Raw genomic sequence first — 17,844 nt, 5'->3', positions numbered from 1 at the left:
GAATATGTAGGCGTGTGTCCTAGGTTCTGTTCTAATCACTGGGCATTCATAAATGAATGAACTGAATGGATGAATGACATGCACTGTCATCCTTGATCTTTAAACAGCAAGGATGCTTGGTTGGGTTTGGTCAGGAGATTGGCCAGACCAGCTGCTGCCCAGCTCCAGCCTCTGGTGGACCTTCAGGAAGTACCAGCCCCAAAACTGCCAGGCACCCTATAAAGAACATAGATCAGTGGCCACATGCTCAAGCTCTGGGGCCAGATGACCCAGTTGCAATCCTTGTTCCTCTACCTTCCCTTGACCTAAGAGACTCCAATCCCCACCCATAACAGTGAAATGCTAATAGTACCTTCTTTCTAGTTGTGCTGTGAAATAGAGTGAGAAAATGCAGGTAGAGCACCTGGCGTAGGACCTAGTGCGTAGTAATAGCTGGTGAAATGTCAGTAATCGTCATCATTACCCTACTCCGCCACTTCCTCTCTCAAGCCTTTCTTGAGTCCTCTGGCTTACCTGCAGCCCTCCCTCTCCTCTGCATTGCAAGACCTCTTACAGTTTATCAGGACGCAATTTAGCACTTAATTTGGGCCCATCCTGTCGCTGTAGTTTATTGCATCTGTCTTAGTCGGATCCCTCTACCTTTTCTGGAAAGATAAAATGAGGTAATGTCTGTGGAAGGGCTTATAAATTCCCGAGACTCAAGCAGTTGGAGAGCACTGTTTTCATAATTTACAATTATAAGCCTCTTGAGGGCAGAGATGCTGCCATCCCTTGAACCTCCTGCCCTGCTGGGTGTCAAGTCAGAGCTTACTATTTGTTTATCAGCTGATTAAGTAGGTTGCAGTGTGAGAGCCTTAAAGTACATGTTGAGCTTTGTCCTCAGCAAGGTATTCAATTCAGCGCACTCTGTGCTGAGCAGAGAGGAAAAAGGCATGATCCCCAGCCTCAAAGAACTTACTGTCTAGTGGGCAAAACAGACATGCCAATAATAATCTCTTTTGCATTGCTCTTTGGCATTATGCAATGACAGGGAAAAAGGCAAGGGAACAGGGTGGTGCCAAAGTACTTTGGGAGCAGAGAGGAGGGAGCAGATGGGTACGGCTTACCCTGAAAGCCGCTGCTATGAAAGCTTCTAGAAGGAAGCCCAAACTCCTCAGCATCCCGTCAACTTTCCTTCCCCATACCTCCTCAGGGAGGCTCATTGCTCCAGGCACACATGCTGGCTTTCTACTCTGTAAGTTCATCTCTCCATCACCCGACCGACTCCTCTAAATTGCTCAAAACCAAACGATTTCATCTATTGATGTATATACTTTGTCCAGTTATGTTTCATGAGAGCAGAGTCTGTGTCTCGTCCATCTTTATATCTGTTTCGTTACTGCACACCACACCATGCCCAGAACCCAGCGTGTGCTTACAAATGAATGTGTAAGACTCAGAGAAATCAGTGACTGCTGGAGGTCCCAGTGGCCACACAGGCAGAACTGGGAGGAAATCCCAGGCACCTGACTTCCTGCCCCACCGCTTCCCTGGTCTCTTAGTGATTTCTTAACCCATGGGGAGAGCCTTTCTTCTCCCTGTTCATATTACAGTGACAAGTAGACAAAGACCTATACTTGAGCCCAACAGTCCCCTGGCCTCAGCCCAGGGGGATTACCCCCACCTTCTGGTTCAGGGTGAAGAGAAAACCTCAGCCTGGCCCGTACACTTGGTTCCTCCTCCTAGCACATAAAGCATTTTTATGCTGCTTGCTAAGCTGTCCGTGGGTTTACAGCCGTGGCGTCTCCACTCGGCACTTGGTTTTATTTATTTTTATGCTTGGATGCAGAGAGAGCACTTTTGCTACACAGCTCACACTGCATATTGGCAACCTCCCCTCTCTCCTCCTCCTACCTCCCCCAGCTTCTCCATTTAGGTGCATTTTCCATTTTAAACTGAAGGTGAAATGTAATGGGTATCCCTTGAGATTGCCAGCCTCCGGTCCGCCCTGCATCTCCCCTGACTCTGCAGACCATCCTGACCTCCTTCGGTCTAAGAGAGTGACGTGATCTATTGACTCTCGTCTAAGACAGAGAAGAGAAGTATCCACTGTGTTTAGGGATAAAAAGTCTTAATTTTTTTTAATACTCTAGCACCACCCCTCCCACCTCTATGCTACCTGACTCCTTACTTCCACACGTCAAATAATCCCAATAAAAAGCGTCAGGATTGGCAGAGTAGAAGAATCCCAGGACTGCATATCAGGAGAACTGGGGCCTGGCCCCAACTTTGTCCCTGGAAACTCTGACCTTGGGCCACCTTGTTCACTTCTCTGTGAACCATTTATCTTTGGAAAAGGGGGCCAATACTTCTCTGAGGAGGTGAGGGAATCAAAGGTTTCATTCACTAAACACGAGCATGTGGGAGGCAAGGACTGAAGAGCAAGGCCCTGGAGACACACACGGAGGCTTGCATCCCGACTCTGCTTTTAGTGAGACGTTTGACCCGGGACAGGTTGCCAGGCCTCTCTGAACCTCTGTTTCTAACCTGGACAATGAAGATGGTGTCAGTTACCTCTCAGAGTGGTTGTGAAGAATCAGAGAGCGTGTAATTAAAGGGTTTAGCCTCATCTGTGCCTGCTCAATTATTTATCAAGAAACTCGGGTGAGAGGCCAGAGGAAGGTCGTCCTCTCTAGGAAGCCCCCCAATCCCTCTTAATGGGGGGTGGGTCTGGATCAGAGCGAGGTTTCCACTCAGTCCCAGGAAGCACAGCTAAGCCGGGGTCCCTTCCTCAGCAAGGGCTCTGCAAACCTGGAGGTGCTGCCTCACCTTTGTCCCTGTGACCTTCCTGTAGATGTGGGAAGAGGCCATCAGTCTGTGCAAGGAGTTGGCGGAACAGTACGAGATGGAGATCTTTGACTATGAGCTGCTCAGCCAGAACCTGGTAAGGCATCCCCTGGGAAGGCTGAATGCCCTGCAGGCTGGGTGCTCAGGGCCTCAGCTCACCCAAGATCCTGGGGAGATGGGGATGAGGGCCAGGCGGGGTTGGGGAAATAGAAAATGAATGGAAGGAGGACCTGAGCGAGGCTGTACTGAGCATCTCCCTTCCCGTTCGGAGTATTTCCAAAGAGAGATGTCGTGGGGAAATGCTTCGGTGACAGCGTCTCAGAGGGAGCATTGAGTACCTGCGTGGGGCTGCAACTGCCGCCGCCACCACAGCCCCAATAAACGCTGTGCTACATTTGCAGTAAAAGTTCCACAAATCACTAAACCAATTAAATAAAAACACAAATTTGTGCTTTCTGATTAACAAATAAATCACATTAAAATGCTCCCCATCTGGTTACTCCCATTAGCATCGATGCTCACGATTTGGTGGGGGAAGTGGAGAGCAGGGGAAGCCAGCCCAGCTGATCCTGCTTGTACTGCAGAAGCCTGGGTTTGGCGGGGAGTTGGACTCTGCAGGGAAATGCAGAACTTTTTGGCTGCTTCCCTCCCACCCACACTCCCCACATATTTTCTGGCTGCCTGAGCAGCAGGACCCCAGGGACCCTCTTAGCCCATTTAGAGAGGCCAGGCCAGCAACTTACAGAGTCAGAATGTTAGAAAAGGATTGATAGCTTTTGGTTGGGGGAAGGTATGGTGATCTTGTTAAAAACAACTGAGCTGTTAACTGTTTTCACTGTTTGTAAGATGATATGCAAATACACACACCAAGGGACACCTGATACCTACCCCACGTGTACATCCACATAGATGTTCGCCAGTGCCTATGCCCAAGACACACACACACACACACACACACACACACAGAGGATACATTCAGACACACACTAATGTATGTGTACTTGCCTGCACAGAGTCCACATCACACAGGCATCTGTCTAGATCCACATGTATCTTCCAGATTGTATCAAATGGAAGATGCCATCGATCATACATCATTCTTTTTATTGTGCCGTGTCATGATTCCTTCAGAGCCAACTGCAGTTATAAGATGCCATTAGGTGTAAAGTAAGATTCAGACTGTTTCCAGAGATGTTAAAATATGGAAAACACACACCTCTTAGAATAGATGAAATGTCTTAGGTATACATGCACAGGAAAACAGGAAAACATCTGTATCTGGGGACATTTATTCATTCCCTAGCCTCACAAATCCATGCCCAAGTATGCATGGAGGTGGGAGCAGAGATGCAATGATGGGAACCCTGGATGCAGCTTACTGGGTTCAGCTCCATGCTTACTGGCTGCTTTATGAGATACCATTTCTTTATCTGCAAAATGGAGATGCTCATGGGATTACTACAAGGATGATTCAAGTAACCACGCTAGTGTAGGTAGAGTGATTAACACAGTCCCTGGTATACTGTAAATGTAGCTATTACTATTGTGATTATAGACATAGCACAGATATACAAATATGTGCACATGGCTCATTGGTTCTGGTATAATAATGTCTTCACAAAGCCTCTTGGAGTTGAATGTGCCTTTGATACACATCTGTGTTGCAACAAACCTTGTTTTCTTCCTTTAGATCCAGCAGGCAAAATTCTATGAAAGCATCATGAAAATCCTCAGGCCCAAACCAGACTACTTTGCTGTTGGATACTACGGACAGGGATTCCCCTCCTTCCTGCGGGTGAGTTTGAGGGTGACTTGGACACCAGGCGAGAGCCCCGGGGCCTCGGCATCTCAGCGGTCCCTCTATGCTTTGAGGATTTGCTTGTGCTCAGAAGCGGTGCTCTTCTCTGTCTGAGTGCTGCCCCCATCCCCAGGAGACTCCCCAGTCAGTGCTCCCGTCCTAATCACCAACATCTCTCATCTACTGTGTTTCTTTAACTACACAGCAACTACAGCTGCCTCGTGAGGTAGTGAGTTTCCCATCACTGGAACGAGGTGTTCAAAGAGTGGCTGGAGGACGTTTGCTGGCAGAGGTTTGCTGCCAGGAGTTACTGTAGAGCAGTCATTCTCAGACCTTTTGGTTTCAGAACCTTCTTTCTCTTTTAAAAATGATTGAGGACCCCAAAGAACTTGTGTGTATAAAGATAATCTCTATCTACATTTACCACGTGAGAAATTAAGAAAATGTTTTTTAAAGTGTTCGTGTATTTGAAAATACAAAAATGGTCCAGGCATGGTGGCTGATGCCTGTAATCCCAGCACTTTGGGAGGCTGAAGTGGGCAGATTACTTGAGCTCAGGAGTTCAAGACCAGCCTAGGTAACATGGTGAAACCCTGTCTCTACAAAAAATACAAAAATTAGCTGGGCGTGGTGATGCACACCTATAATCCCAGCTATTTGGGGCCTGAGACAGGAGGATTACTTGAACCCAGAAGGCTGAGGCTACGGTGAGTCATAATGGAGCCACTGCACTCCATCCAGCCTGGGTAACAAAGAGAGACCCTGTCTCAAAAAATAAATAAAATTTAAAAAAATAAAAATAGCAATAATAGACCCATTACATGTTAACATAAACTGCAATTTTAGGAAAAATACCTCTATTTTCCAATAAAAAAAAATCAGTGAAAATCACGAGATTGCTTCACATTTCTGCAAATCTCTTTAATGTCTGACTTAAGACATCTAGATTCTCATGTCTGCTTCTGCAATCTGTTGCGATCACACATCTCGCAGCCTTGGAAAGCTCCTTTGTACCCTCATGGGAGAATGAGAATGAAAAGGATAAATAACAGCTTTCATGTTATTGTGAAAACAGTGTGATCTTGTGGTTCCTGAGAGGGTCTTGGGACCCTCAGGTGTCCCTGGAGCACAGTTTCTGAACCGCTGCTCTAGTGGCTTATTTACCCATCATGTGATGAATTGGATTAGATCACCAGTAGGCTGCCTTCAGTCTGGGAGTCTATGGTTCAATTCTGGGGTGAGGGAAATACAACAGAAATGGCAAATCTGGTCTCCAACCTCACTTGATTTAGTCTAGTCAAGGAGATAAATCACTCACAGTTATTGGTCAACAATCGATGTGGAGGTGAGAGTGGGCCTGCAGGAGTGACTGCCATGAGCTACAGAGAGGGGTGTGGGCTTCATGGAGGAAGTAGAGGCGGCTTCCCACACCTGGCTGTACATCAGAATCCCCTGGGGAACTTGTTAAAGTGCAGACTCCTGGGCCCCACTCCCACAGGTTCCATTTCAGCAGGTCTGGAGTGGGCCCTGGGCATCTGAATGTTTTTCTTTTCTTTTCTTTTCTTTTTTGAAATGGAGTCTTGCTGTGTCGCCCAGGCTGTAGTGCAGTGGCTTGATCTCAGCTCACTGCAACCTCTGCCTCCGGGGTTCAAGCTATTATCCTGCCTCAGGCTCCCAAGTAGCTGGGACTTCAGGCACGCACCACCACGCCCAGTTAATTTTTGTATTTTTAGTAGAGACAGGGTTTCACCATGTTGGCCAGGATGGTCTGTATCTCTTGACCTCATGATCCGCCTGTCTTGGCCTACCAAAGTGCTGGGATTACAGGAGTGAGCCACCACGCCCAACTGGGAATCTGAATTTTTAAAAGTCTTCTAGGCTCCTTGGACAATCAGCTAGGTTTGGAAACACTGATATGTAGAGATAAATGACAGATGTGTGTTTGGATAGAAGAACTTAGGGGCCATTTTAGGCAGTATGGATGGCACAGATGTCTAGAGCAGAGTTTCTCAACCTCAGCACTATTGATACTTTGGGCCTGAAAATTCTTCATTGTGGGGCTGTGCTGTGCATTGTAGGATGTTAGCAGCATCCCTAGCCTCTACCCCGAAGGTTCTAGTAGCATCCCCCACTCTCAGTTGTGACAACCAAAAAATGTTTCCAGATACTGCCGATGTCCCTTGGGGGACATCACCTTTATTTGAGAATCACTGGTCTATAAGAGACGAACATGATCAGGAAGGATAAAGAGTGTGTTTTCACAGGCTTAGAGCCAGAAGCCAGGTGATGAGGATATGAAAGCTGAGTCCTTCCAGCCCACAGGTCCAGCCCACATGGCCCATTACAGGCAACGGGGAAATGTTGTGGCCATGTATATAGGAGAGTGGGTGTGACACAGTGAAACCTGAGTGAGTAATTATTCTGGAAGCTGTACATAGGATGGTAAGAAGAAAGTTCTCAGCATCCATGATCTTCCCTTCCTCTAGACTCTTTAGAGTAGTGATGGCCTCTGCTAGGTCAGTGAGTTGAGCTCTTCCTTTCCCCCTGTAGGGAAACCAAGAGGAGAGTGATGCACTGGACCATGGTCATTTTACAAGCTCTCCAGCTTTGCTTGGCCCCTTTCTTCACACCTGGGTCCCCAAATATCTAATGAGCATCCTTTCTCTGCAGAACAAAGTGTTCATCTACCGCGGGAAGGAGTATGAGCGAAGAGAAGATTTCCAGATGCAGCTGATGACCCAGTTCCCCAATGCAGAGAAGATGAACACCACCTCTGCCCCGGGAGATGATGTGAAGAATGCTCCAGGCCAGTGTATCCTTGGAGAATGCCCTAGCCAATGGGCCAGACCTGAGTAGCCCTGCCGGGGCTGCAGCACACAAAGACCCACCTTAGAGCTCAGAGCTGCTGCCAGAATCATTGCAATGGTGCCGTGTCGCAGGAACATGCAACATGTTCTTTGGATCCATGTTCTTTGGATCCTTTTCTGGTCTCTTCATGATCCTGGTATCTCGAGCTCTGTTTGGTTTGGAAATTTTGTCTCCATTTCCTCTTATCTTTGGTGCTTTTTAAAAAGTGCATGAATGTGAGCTAGAATGTCAACTCCGTGAGGAAAGACGCTTGCTCTGACTTGCTCTCTGCAGTAAGTTCCCATCTCCCATGGTGCCTGGTACAGAGTGACTCTCAGTAAATATTCGAGATGAGATCCAAAGAACCCATTTCAATACATCGTAAATGTTGTATGCATTGATTAATTCACTCACTCACTCATTCATTCTTATATTGAATACTCTCAAGCCCTTACTCTATGCTAAGCAAGGTGCAAGGGACTGGAGATTTTCATTCACAAAATGGTCCTACGTTCAGGGAGCTTACAGTGTAGCAACTAAAAGAGGCGTTAAGTGACTAACTGCACTATTCCATATTTATTTACAAAAATATAATCTGTGCCTCGAGAAAGCCATGCAGAGTACTGTGGTTGGGAAAGGAGAGAAAGCATCCTTGAGGAAGGTGACGTTTGAGATGACAAACAACCAAAGCTTAGCAGGAGGTGGGGAGAATATCCCAGACAGAAGGAGGGATGCTTCTGTGCAGAGGCCTTAGGCAGTAAGGAGCATAGCAGTCTCCACGAACTGAAATGATGCCACATTGCCATCATAATAAAATCAAAACTGCTAAGCAAGGCCTGCAAGGCCATCCATGATCTGACCCCTGCCTGCCTGTTCAGCGTCATCACCCCCCATCCCTCTTTCCCTTTATCACATCCCTCTGACCACAGTGGTCTTGTTTCTGTTCCTGTGATGTGCCCAGCTTGTTGCCGCCTCTGAGCATTCATATTCTCTGTTCCCTCTGCTTGGGGTGCCCTTCCTCAGCTCCTTACATGACTAGCTGTCTCTTACCCATCAGACCCTAGCTTGGCGTCACCTTCTAGAAGAGGCCTGCCATGGTTTTTCTATTGTCAAATGTGGCCTTTCTGAACTCTTCATGACCTTGGTATCTTAAGCTCCGTTTTCCTTGGAAAATCTGTCTCAATTTGCCTTTATCTCTGGCACTTTTTAAACATGCATGGAGGCGAGCTAGAGTGTAAGCTCCATGAGGGAAGATGCTTGCCCTGGCTTGCTCCCTGCAGTTAAGTCCCCCTCTCCTTTGTGCCTGGTACAAAGGGACTCCCAGTAAATATTTGTTGATTAATAGAAATGAAAAGGAAACAACACAGAAAGAGGAAAGAAGAAAAGAGATAAATAAATAGAGAAAGGGAGGAAGGAGGCAGAGAAGCAGCCAGCTCGCTTGGAGTACACAGTACACAGAAGTCACATGGGGTGATGCTAGGGTGCAGTATAAGTGAGTGCCAGTGTGGCCAAGCATGGTGTTTAGCAGGCCAGCAGCTGGTGTTGGGCAACAGACAGGATTCACATGGCAGAGAGCATATAAACGCAAGAATAGGGCCAACTGCTGAGCCAGGGAGCGCATTAACTCAGCCTAGCTCCCAGCATTGCACCCTTTAGCACAAATTAAGTTACAGCCTTTAAAATGGGGTTAACAGGTTGCATGGCTGGTCTGCTCAGTCTGCTGTACTTTAATCCAAATATTCTTCTCTCCAGTGGTAAATATTCATCTGTAACCTTTTCATTATGCTTGCCTGCCCCGCGTACCTGCTCTACCATGGTTATTTGCAGGAGGAAATGCAACTGGTGGTGGGCTGGGCTGGTTACAAATATGAGTTTGGTTATAGGCGAGACATGGGATTAGTTCTAAGGCCTTTCTAAGTGGACCTCCTGGGATTGAACAGCTCTGTGGCCTTTTAACATGAGGCTAGGGAGAGAGTACGTGTTCCTGGGACATAGCTCTCCCCTGGTTCAGTGCCAGGAGACAGGTGCAAAAGAAAAGGGGAAGGGCTATTATTTGCTAAATGTCGTTTTCATGGAACTGAGGGCTTTATATCCTATAAAAACCTCTAAGGGGAGTGTTGATTTTCCCTATTTCATGGAGAAGAAATATGTGGGGCAGAGACGTAAAGTGGTTTGCCTAAGGTTACAAAGCTAGTTAGTGATGGAACCAGTACTTAAACCTCACCATCTATCTGTCTGAAAACCTATGTTCTGGTACACCATCCTTTTGTAAAAGATTGATGAACAGCATTCTCTTTATTAACTGTTTACCATGTACTAGGCATTTTACATGCATTGTTGTTTTACCCTCCAATACTTCTACAAGTTAGGTATTATTGCTTTCTGCATTTTGCTAATAGGAAAACTGAGGCTCACAGAATTTAAGCAGCTTGCACAAGGTCACAACTAGGAAGTGATGGAGCTGGGATTGGAACTCAGGCCTGCTTTTTGACAAAATGTTGAGTTCTTAATGCTCTCTTGCCTTCACTTGCGAAAAAGCTGATAAGCAGTCTGAGAGGGTGACAGATCTCATTTCTCACTTAGGTATCCAAGTAGGGAACGATCATTGAAAGCCAAAGTCTCTTTGTAGGGGGTCTGCAGTTGCCCAGGCCTCTGGGGCCCCAGTTCCACGCATACCTTCAGCATGTGGCATAACAACCTCACCAGCCATCCTCCTGGCACAGCTTCAGGGGACTCGTGTCGCAGACTTCCCCAGGACAGGTTTGGATTCTCCTCTTGGGCCAAGACCAGTGGCCAAGATCAGTAAACATGACCTAGAACCTTCTCTAAAACAGGGGTCTGCAAACTTTCGGGAAGGGGTCAGATGGGCAGTATTTTAGTCTTTGTGACCACGCAGTCTCTGTCACAACTACTCAGCTCTGCTGTTGTAGTGGGAGAGCAGCCACTGAAAACCCAAAAATGCACAGGTATTGCTGTGTTCCAATAAAACTCTATGGACACTAAAATTTGAACTTTCTATCATTTTCACATGTTACAAAATACTCTTTTTCCCTCCATTGAAAACTATTCTTAGCCTCTGGGCCTTACAAAAACAGGCAGTGAACCAGATTTGACCGCAGGACCATAGTTTGCCAACCCCTGCCCTAGACTTAATCCAGAATGATTTTCTTCCCAGAGCAGGCTGTTGGCCACATGGCTTGAGAAAGAAAAGGGTTTTCCTGAAAATCATAGAAATACTTTCACTGAGATTTATTCATTCGTGTTAAACATTTTCCTCTCTCATGAAGAGAAATCTATTTAAGGCAGAAACAGGCATCAGAAGTAAATCAATGAAAACCCTAACATATTAGCATAGAGTAAGTTCATCAGAGAGAGGCAATTCAATTTAATTTGGAACTAGGTTTTGGTCATTTCTTATGTGTGAAAGAACCATAGTCTCTGCCATGAAGAAGCTCACGATCTGGGTAGGAATGGAGGGTGTGAGGTGGGCTAGGGGGAGGAGGAAGCCAACAGGGAGCTGGAGGGTATATCCTAAGAGAAGCACAGACGAAGGCTGTGGAAAGCCAAAGGAAAGAAAACAATTCCCAATTGGGGGGTGAATTTTGTTTTCATGGACTGTGGTGTTTGACATCTGTCCAAAGGGTTCACAAGAGAGGGATACTGATGAGGGAAAAGGTTCCAAGGAAAGGGAGTAGTAGGATCCATTGGATATCCAGATAATGATGAAAAAATGGGTGAAGGCCATGTTGGCCTAGCTTTGAATGCTAGCCGGAGGAGTTCTTGATTCCTTAGTTGGCAGACATGTCAGGCCCAGGTGAAGATTTTTTTGGAGTCATGGTGGTCATTGGGTAGAATAGAGGGAAAAGACCTTGAATACCTAAATAAAAGATGTGGGTAAAGAAGAAATGTGAGGTAGGGAAAGGGAAGAGGGTAAGGAATGGGACCAGTGACCGCTGACTTTGTTCATCCAGTTTGCCATATTGTCAGCTTAGAAGTACTAAAGACAGATCTAGAAGAGGCATGACAAGGGTCTGACCCACATAGTGCCTCTCCAATATCTACGCCTGTTGCAGACATCACTCATCCACCATGGGACTCTTTTCCACTGAGTCTGAACACAGCTCCTTACCATCCTGCTGCTGGGAGTTGCTTTCAAATTTTCAGAGTTGAAGTGCAAAATGACATTTATTTGCATATTCTATAGCAGTGCTTCTCAAACTTCAGCATGCATATGTATCACCCAAGGATCTTTCACAGATCCGGACTCAGTTAGTTCTCAGATAGTCCAGAGTCTCCACTTCTAACAAACTTACAGGTGATGCTGATACTACTGGTCAGAGGGTCACCTTTGAGTAGCGAGTCCAGAGTGAAAGAATTCTGAGCTTAGAGTTAAAGGACCTGAATACAAACTTGGATCTGTTCTTACAAGTTGTGTGACCTTCAACAAGTGGCCTGGCTTCTCTGGCCTCGAAGGGGACAATTTAGGTTAATAATGCACTCAGTGGAATTGAGAAGATCAAATGAAATCATGAGGAGATGTACTCTGCAATTGATTTGAGAGCTATAAATTCATTCAATGGTATTATTATTAATGATAATATAACAATGATGATGATTAAACACCACTAGCCAACTCTGTTTATGAGTCCTGGCATAAGGTTGCAAGGTGACAGCACTGATAAGGACCTCAGTAACTAACTAGTCATTAGTGCCTAGTGGGCAGCAGCAACCTGAGGTTCATCATTCAGTAAACATGTGGCTCCATAAAGGCTGGCCTGGAAGGTCTCAGCAAGGACCAGCTATACTTAAAACTGTCCCTGCAGCCAACAGATATAAGTCCTTAACTACATGGATTTCAGACATCCAGTGCTTCACTGTCCAGCCTGTCTTGGATGAACACCCCAGGTTCAAGAATAAGCCAGTGCCTGACCAGATTATAAAGTAAGACTCATTGTCCACAGGGAAGAAGGATGGGGAAGAGAACCCATTGGGACCACCAAACTGGGCTGGTGGCAGAACAGACCCCAGTGTCTTTCTAGTTCCTTCTCCATCTTAGCCAGTTTGTTCCCCCGTTTTCCTCTTGGGCAAAGAATCACCCTCCAATTAGCTGGGCTCTGCCCCTGACAAGGCTGAAGCCAGGAAGGATGGGAGGGCCAGGGTTATGGCTCAGCAAATCCTCAGCAAGCATTGAGCATTTGCTCAACTGGATGCACTCAGCCTATTTGTTGCTCAGGTTGATCTCAGAGTGGCCCCAGGGAGTCCACAAACAGAGTGTGACTGAGCAAGTGATAGGCAGGGTGGAGACAGGGGACCTTGGCCATGCTGAGCACATGCTCCCAGAGGGACATCTTCTCAGCATGTGTGAAGGTTGTACATTGACAATGGTGTGTTCTGGCTCTGATAAAGGTACACTAGAGGAAGTGCCATGAAGGCGGATGTCCACCTGTTCTGGATCAGATTGCAAAGTCACTGATGAGGCCACAAGGTGGGGCCTCTGAGGGACCCAAGGCTGTGTGCCTCCCAGCTGCCCAGCTCATTCCCCCCATCCCGTGCCCAAGTTCTAATGGAGCACTTGAGTGTCTTAAAGTAGGTCCTCCCCTCTGGGTCAGAAACAGGATCTGCTTTGCAAGATGAAGGACCCTTTAGGGACAGGCAGCCCCTCCCAGCAGCCTCATGAAGTGCCACAGCAGAGCAGGTGGAGCTCAGCTTGGGTCTCAGCCTCCCCTCACCTTCTCACCTTCTCAGACAGGCACCCATGAGCAGGGGACAATAACTATGCAGCTAGCACGGTGTTCTGCTGGCCCTGATGTTAGAATCTCACCAAAGATTCAAGAAGACTGATTTGGGGGTTTGGCTGGGACACCTAAAGAAATCCTTTGAGGACACCCCTGGGAAATTAGGCTCAGACCTCAGCTCCTTTGTTGCGGATCACAGGAAATCATGACCTAGACCGTCAGTGTTAGAATTCCAATTGCCTGGATACTCTAGGGGTACTATGTTCTCAAAGGGGCATAAGACCAGTCTACCTTCTAAATTGCCTTGTCAGGAAAGCCTGTGCAAAAGTCACTCTTATGGAGCCCAGAGCACAGACCTGGATTTTAAATGCCACCACAAGGGACTCTACTAGGCCTGAAGTTTACTGTAATGAGCCTCCCTGGACAGTGCAGGGTCAGATCCGGTGTCAGCAGCCGGCCATAGCTACCAGGAGCCTCAGCCTCTTCCTGTCTTTCAGCTTCTACAAATCCAACTACGTACAAAGGTTCCACTACTCCCGGCCCGTGCGCAGGGGAACCGTAGACCCGGAGAATGAGTTTGCCGTGAGTATCTTCCCTACTCTTGATCATTCCCTGGGGCCACCTGGAGGAACCAGAACATGCATCAGCCAACCTCAGAATGGGAAGGAACTTGATCCAAAGCCAGAGAAAATAAAGCTAACCTCCATGGATACCATGATGTCCATTCCCCAGTCTCTTCCATTAGGGCCTGTGCCCTTATTTCTTGAGCCTTTTTCCCTTTAATACAGAACCCGGGCCTCATGTCAGAGGCACCTTTTCAACCACAGGGCATTCAGGCATTGCCAGCAGGTAGAAACCCTCAGGCTAAGAAGGGGTGTTGATAAAATCAAACCTTCCAGCAAACACCAGTAAGAGGTCACAGCAATTTAGTCATCGCTGTCCCCCGAGTGCTAGTCTCCTCTGTGTGTGTCCAGCTAGGATTCAAACAAGATGGAATAAGGAGGTATCTCCAAGTCTCAGCTCTTTGGCTTGGGCTGTAATTCTTAATATTTTTGGAGCCACTGCGTCTTTGAGAATCTAATGAACACTGGGAACCCTCCCCCGAGAAAACAAATGGATACATTCAATATTGCCTAAAAATTCAGACTGCTAATAAACCAAGGTTAAAATTTACTTGGCCTAAGTCCAGGGAGAGCTTACAGTTTATGTTGGGAAAGAATTCTTAAGGGTAAGGTGAGAGCGTGTTTCTGGGTCTTGCAATATTTATTCTGCTTTTGGGTAGCTGGGAGGCCTGGGGACCTGGCTGGGTTTCTGCCAAGCTTCTCTGATACCCAGGTTTCGTAAATGTGTTTGTTGCTTTCCCGCCTTTGCCACCCCCTGCCCATGGACAGTCCATGTGGATTGAGAGAACCTCCTTCGTGACCGCATACAAGCTGCCGGGGATCCTGCGCTGGTTTGAGGTGGTGCACATGTCGCAGGTGAGTCTGGGACATTCATGGCAGGACCACCCCTCCTCCGATGCACAGGGCACAACCAGTCTCCAAAGGCCCCTTTGACTTTACAAAGGAGACATGTTTTTCTTTGAAGCTGCTGTGTGAGTCCCAGAATTCCCATGCAGGCAGCATTCAGAATAATGCCTTTCAGATTTTTTTTTAAGTGTCAGATAACCTTTTTGTTCCCTGCAAATGAAACTTTCCATGGCCTCCAGTAATAAAGCTGGTGAATGGGGAGCTTCTGTTGGGCGGGTGGGGTGTCGCAGAGGGTGGACAATCATCTCCATCCCCCTCATACTCCTGTCATCTCAGTACCCCCTTGGGGGCACCTGTGCAGTAGCCCAATATGAACCCATTTTATAGTTGGACAAACCGAAGCCCAGAAGAGAGAAATCGTTTGGCTAGAATCCTAATGTTTGAACTCCCTTGTGCAGATAAACACCTATTTTGCTTCTCAGCACAGCTTAGGGTCTCCATGTCCTCAGACAGCTAAAGATCGTGCAGTCCCCAAGATACAGAGGAATGGTCATTGTGGTTGTGAGGAAACTTTATAAATGGACATATTTAGGATGTCTTGTTTATTTATTTATTTATTTATTCATTCAGAAAATACTTAATGTGCACCTAACATGTTAGGCACTGTTTTAAGACCTAGAGATTCTGCAATGGAGCTTCCATTCTAGTGGGAAAGAGGACTAAAAAGGCAAAGTAAATATGTGACAGATGATGATAACTGTGATGGAAACAATTAAAGCAGAAGGGTGATGGATGAGGGACTGCTATTTTAAGTAGGATAATCAGAGAATGCTTCCCTCTATATTGGCTGTTGAGGAGAGGTCTGGAGGAAATGAGGAAGGGGTCCATGCTGACATTGAAGAGAGAGACATTCCAGCAGAGGGGACAGCAAGTGCAAAGGTCCTGGGGCCAGAGTATGCTTGTGTCCAGACCAGAACAAGTGAGGGTGAGTAGCAGTCGTCTGATACCAGATCACGTAGGACCTTGTAGACCACCATAAGGACTTTGACTTTCCCACTGAGTGACGCAGAGCCACGAGCAGAGGAGGGACGTGGTCTGACTTGCATTTTCAGGCTATTGTATCAGACGATAGCATTGAGATAGTCACTTCTACCCTTAATGACCCTCTCTTTTCAGTGAACCCAGCAGCTCAGTAGCCCTTTTGCCTCCTTTTTATAGGCATGACTTAGACCTTGGAAAAGTATAACAATGATGGTGAGAGCAAAAACATTGTTGTGAGTATGGGCTCAACTGTTCATATGCATGATCTCATTTCAACCCCTCAGCAACCCTATGAGGTAGATATTATTATTCTTCCCATTTTGCAGATGTGGGAACTGAGAGGCAGAGTTAATTAGTGCATTGTTCAAGGTTAGTAAAAGAGATAAGGTATGACTTTAACCTCCCCTGTCAGGTACCTGGCTTGGACTCTTTATCTTTTTATCCTTAAGAAAAAGAAAAAGAAGCCCACCCCAGCAAGTAGTACCCCCAAAAGGAAGGAAGTGTCTGTGCCCTTGCTTCATGGCACATGATAAGTTTTAACAAGTGCCCCAGGTGCTATGTCAGAGGTTTATAGCAATATCTCATTTAATTCTCATAGGCCCCCGTGAGGTACATACTATTATTAGCCCTATTTAGGAGGTAAGGAATCAGAAACTTTCTACCAATCTGTAGCCTCTGCCCATTAGCCCTTACTGAGCCCTGTCACCTGGTGGCGCTCAGCAAGGCGTCTCTTCTGCAGTCATTCCTGCCAAACTGTAACAAACTGAGAGAGCCCATCCCTGTACTTCCCATTCCCTCAGCTACTGTGTGTCAGCTCAAAGCACTTATCTCCTAATAGACTACATAATTTTCTTGTTTATTTTTAGTATTAAGAGAATATTAATGTAACATTAGACTATAAGCTGCACTAGAATATAAATTCCAAGAAGACAGGTATTTTGTCTATTTTATTTTCTGCCATACCTCCAAGTGCTAAACATAGTCCCTGGCCCACAGCTGATGCTAACTAAAGAATACTTACATAAATTAATCAGTCAATCAATATGCAGACACCCATAATGTCTAAACTGGTTACCTTATTTTATAAACTCAGCATTTTGAAGTTAGGAAAGAAATAGTCAAGATTTTGGCTTGTTTCTTTTATCCTGATGCCTTTTCATAGAAGGCATTGGGGAAACCTTCAAAAAGTTGGCCAGAGTGAATTTATCTTTAATGGCCTCTCTCAGATGAGTTAGCAGGAATTTCAGGGTGTCTCAGATACAAAAGTTTAATGGTCTTGTAAGTGACTTCATTTCCAAAGATTGTTTTGGTGTTATATGAATTTTATCTTGTTCTCAGTTATTTCCTCCATAAATTGTCATCATTACAGTAATGTCTATATAGAGAGGCATTTTCTGATGAGCTTCAAGTATAAGTTCTGCTTATTGGGGTTTTATTTTTTTCTTGTTCTTGGCCCTGAGAAATGGAGTTTTTACAAGGAGCCCTGATCTAGGGGTCAGAGATCCAAATTCAACTTGGTCACTAATGAGTTATACATGTTAGATAAGGATTGTATATCTCTGGCTCTTAGTTTTAATCATCTATAAATAGGAATTGCAAAATAATGGAACTTTAGAGCTTAAAGGGACCTTAGGTGTCCTTTAGTCCAAAAGCTATAAACTCGAATACCTTCATAGCCTAGTAAGGGCTGTGGCAAAGTGCAATAGCAACAGCCCCCTCCTCCATCTCTGTTGAATTACATTTTTAAAGGTTAGAATCAATGTGCTAGCTAAGTGACAGACCTCCGCCACCTGGTTTGGCTTGTAGTTCTCCAAGTTTTTTGTCCTGATTCTTCCTGGTTCTTGTCTACCTGCATTATTTTGTATATGAGAAAATGAGGCCCAGCAATGGGACGTGAACTGCCAAAGCAATTGTGGCAGAACTCAGAGGTCATGAGAGCACCTGTCCTGTGCAGCTCATAGGATTCCTGGCTAGACTTAAGAAGGCAATATTGGTAAAATGGCTTTGAAACATATGAAATGCTGGGCAGGGCATGGTGGCTTATGCCTGCAATCCCAGCACTTTGGGAGGCCCAGGTGGGTGGATCACAAGGTCAGGAGTTCAAGACCAGCCTGACCAACATGGTGAA

General features: G+C 46.1%; 1 protein-coding gene across 1 annotated transcript in view; it reads left to right on the top strand.

The window, feature by feature from the left end:
- The window catches only part of DOCK2 (dedicator of cytokinesis 2), a 450,129-nt gene that overhangs the window by 399,493 nt on the left and 32,792 nt on the right, over positions 1–17,844 (top strand). The window contains exons 39-44 of the mRNA XM_011968671.1: positions 2,834–2,923; positions 4,517–4,621; positions 7,295–7,436; positions 12,331–12,412; positions 13,704–13,788; positions 14,598–14,684. Of these exons, the coding sequence (XP_011824061.1) occupies positions 2,834–2,923; positions 4,517–4,621; positions 7,295–7,436; positions 12,331–12,412; positions 13,704–13,788; positions 14,598–14,684 (591 nt within the window). The remainder of the gene's footprint in view (positions 1–2,833; positions 2,924–4,516; positions 4,622–7,294; positions 7,437–12,330; positions 12,413–13,703; positions 13,789–14,597; positions 14,685–17,844) is intronic.

Source organism: Mandrillus leucophaeus, unplaced genomic scaffold (genome assembly GCF_000951045.1).
Source record: "Mandrillus leucophaeus isolate KB7577 unplaced genomic scaffold, Mleu.le_1.0 Scaffold855, whole genome shotgun sequence".
Taxonomy (NCBI): domain Eukaryota; kingdom Metazoa; phylum Chordata; class Mammalia; order Primates; family Cercopithecidae; genus Mandrillus; species Mandrillus leucophaeus.
The sequence above is the reverse complement of the archived record's forward strand: the minus strand, read 5'-3'. Positions and strand labels throughout refer to the sequence as shown.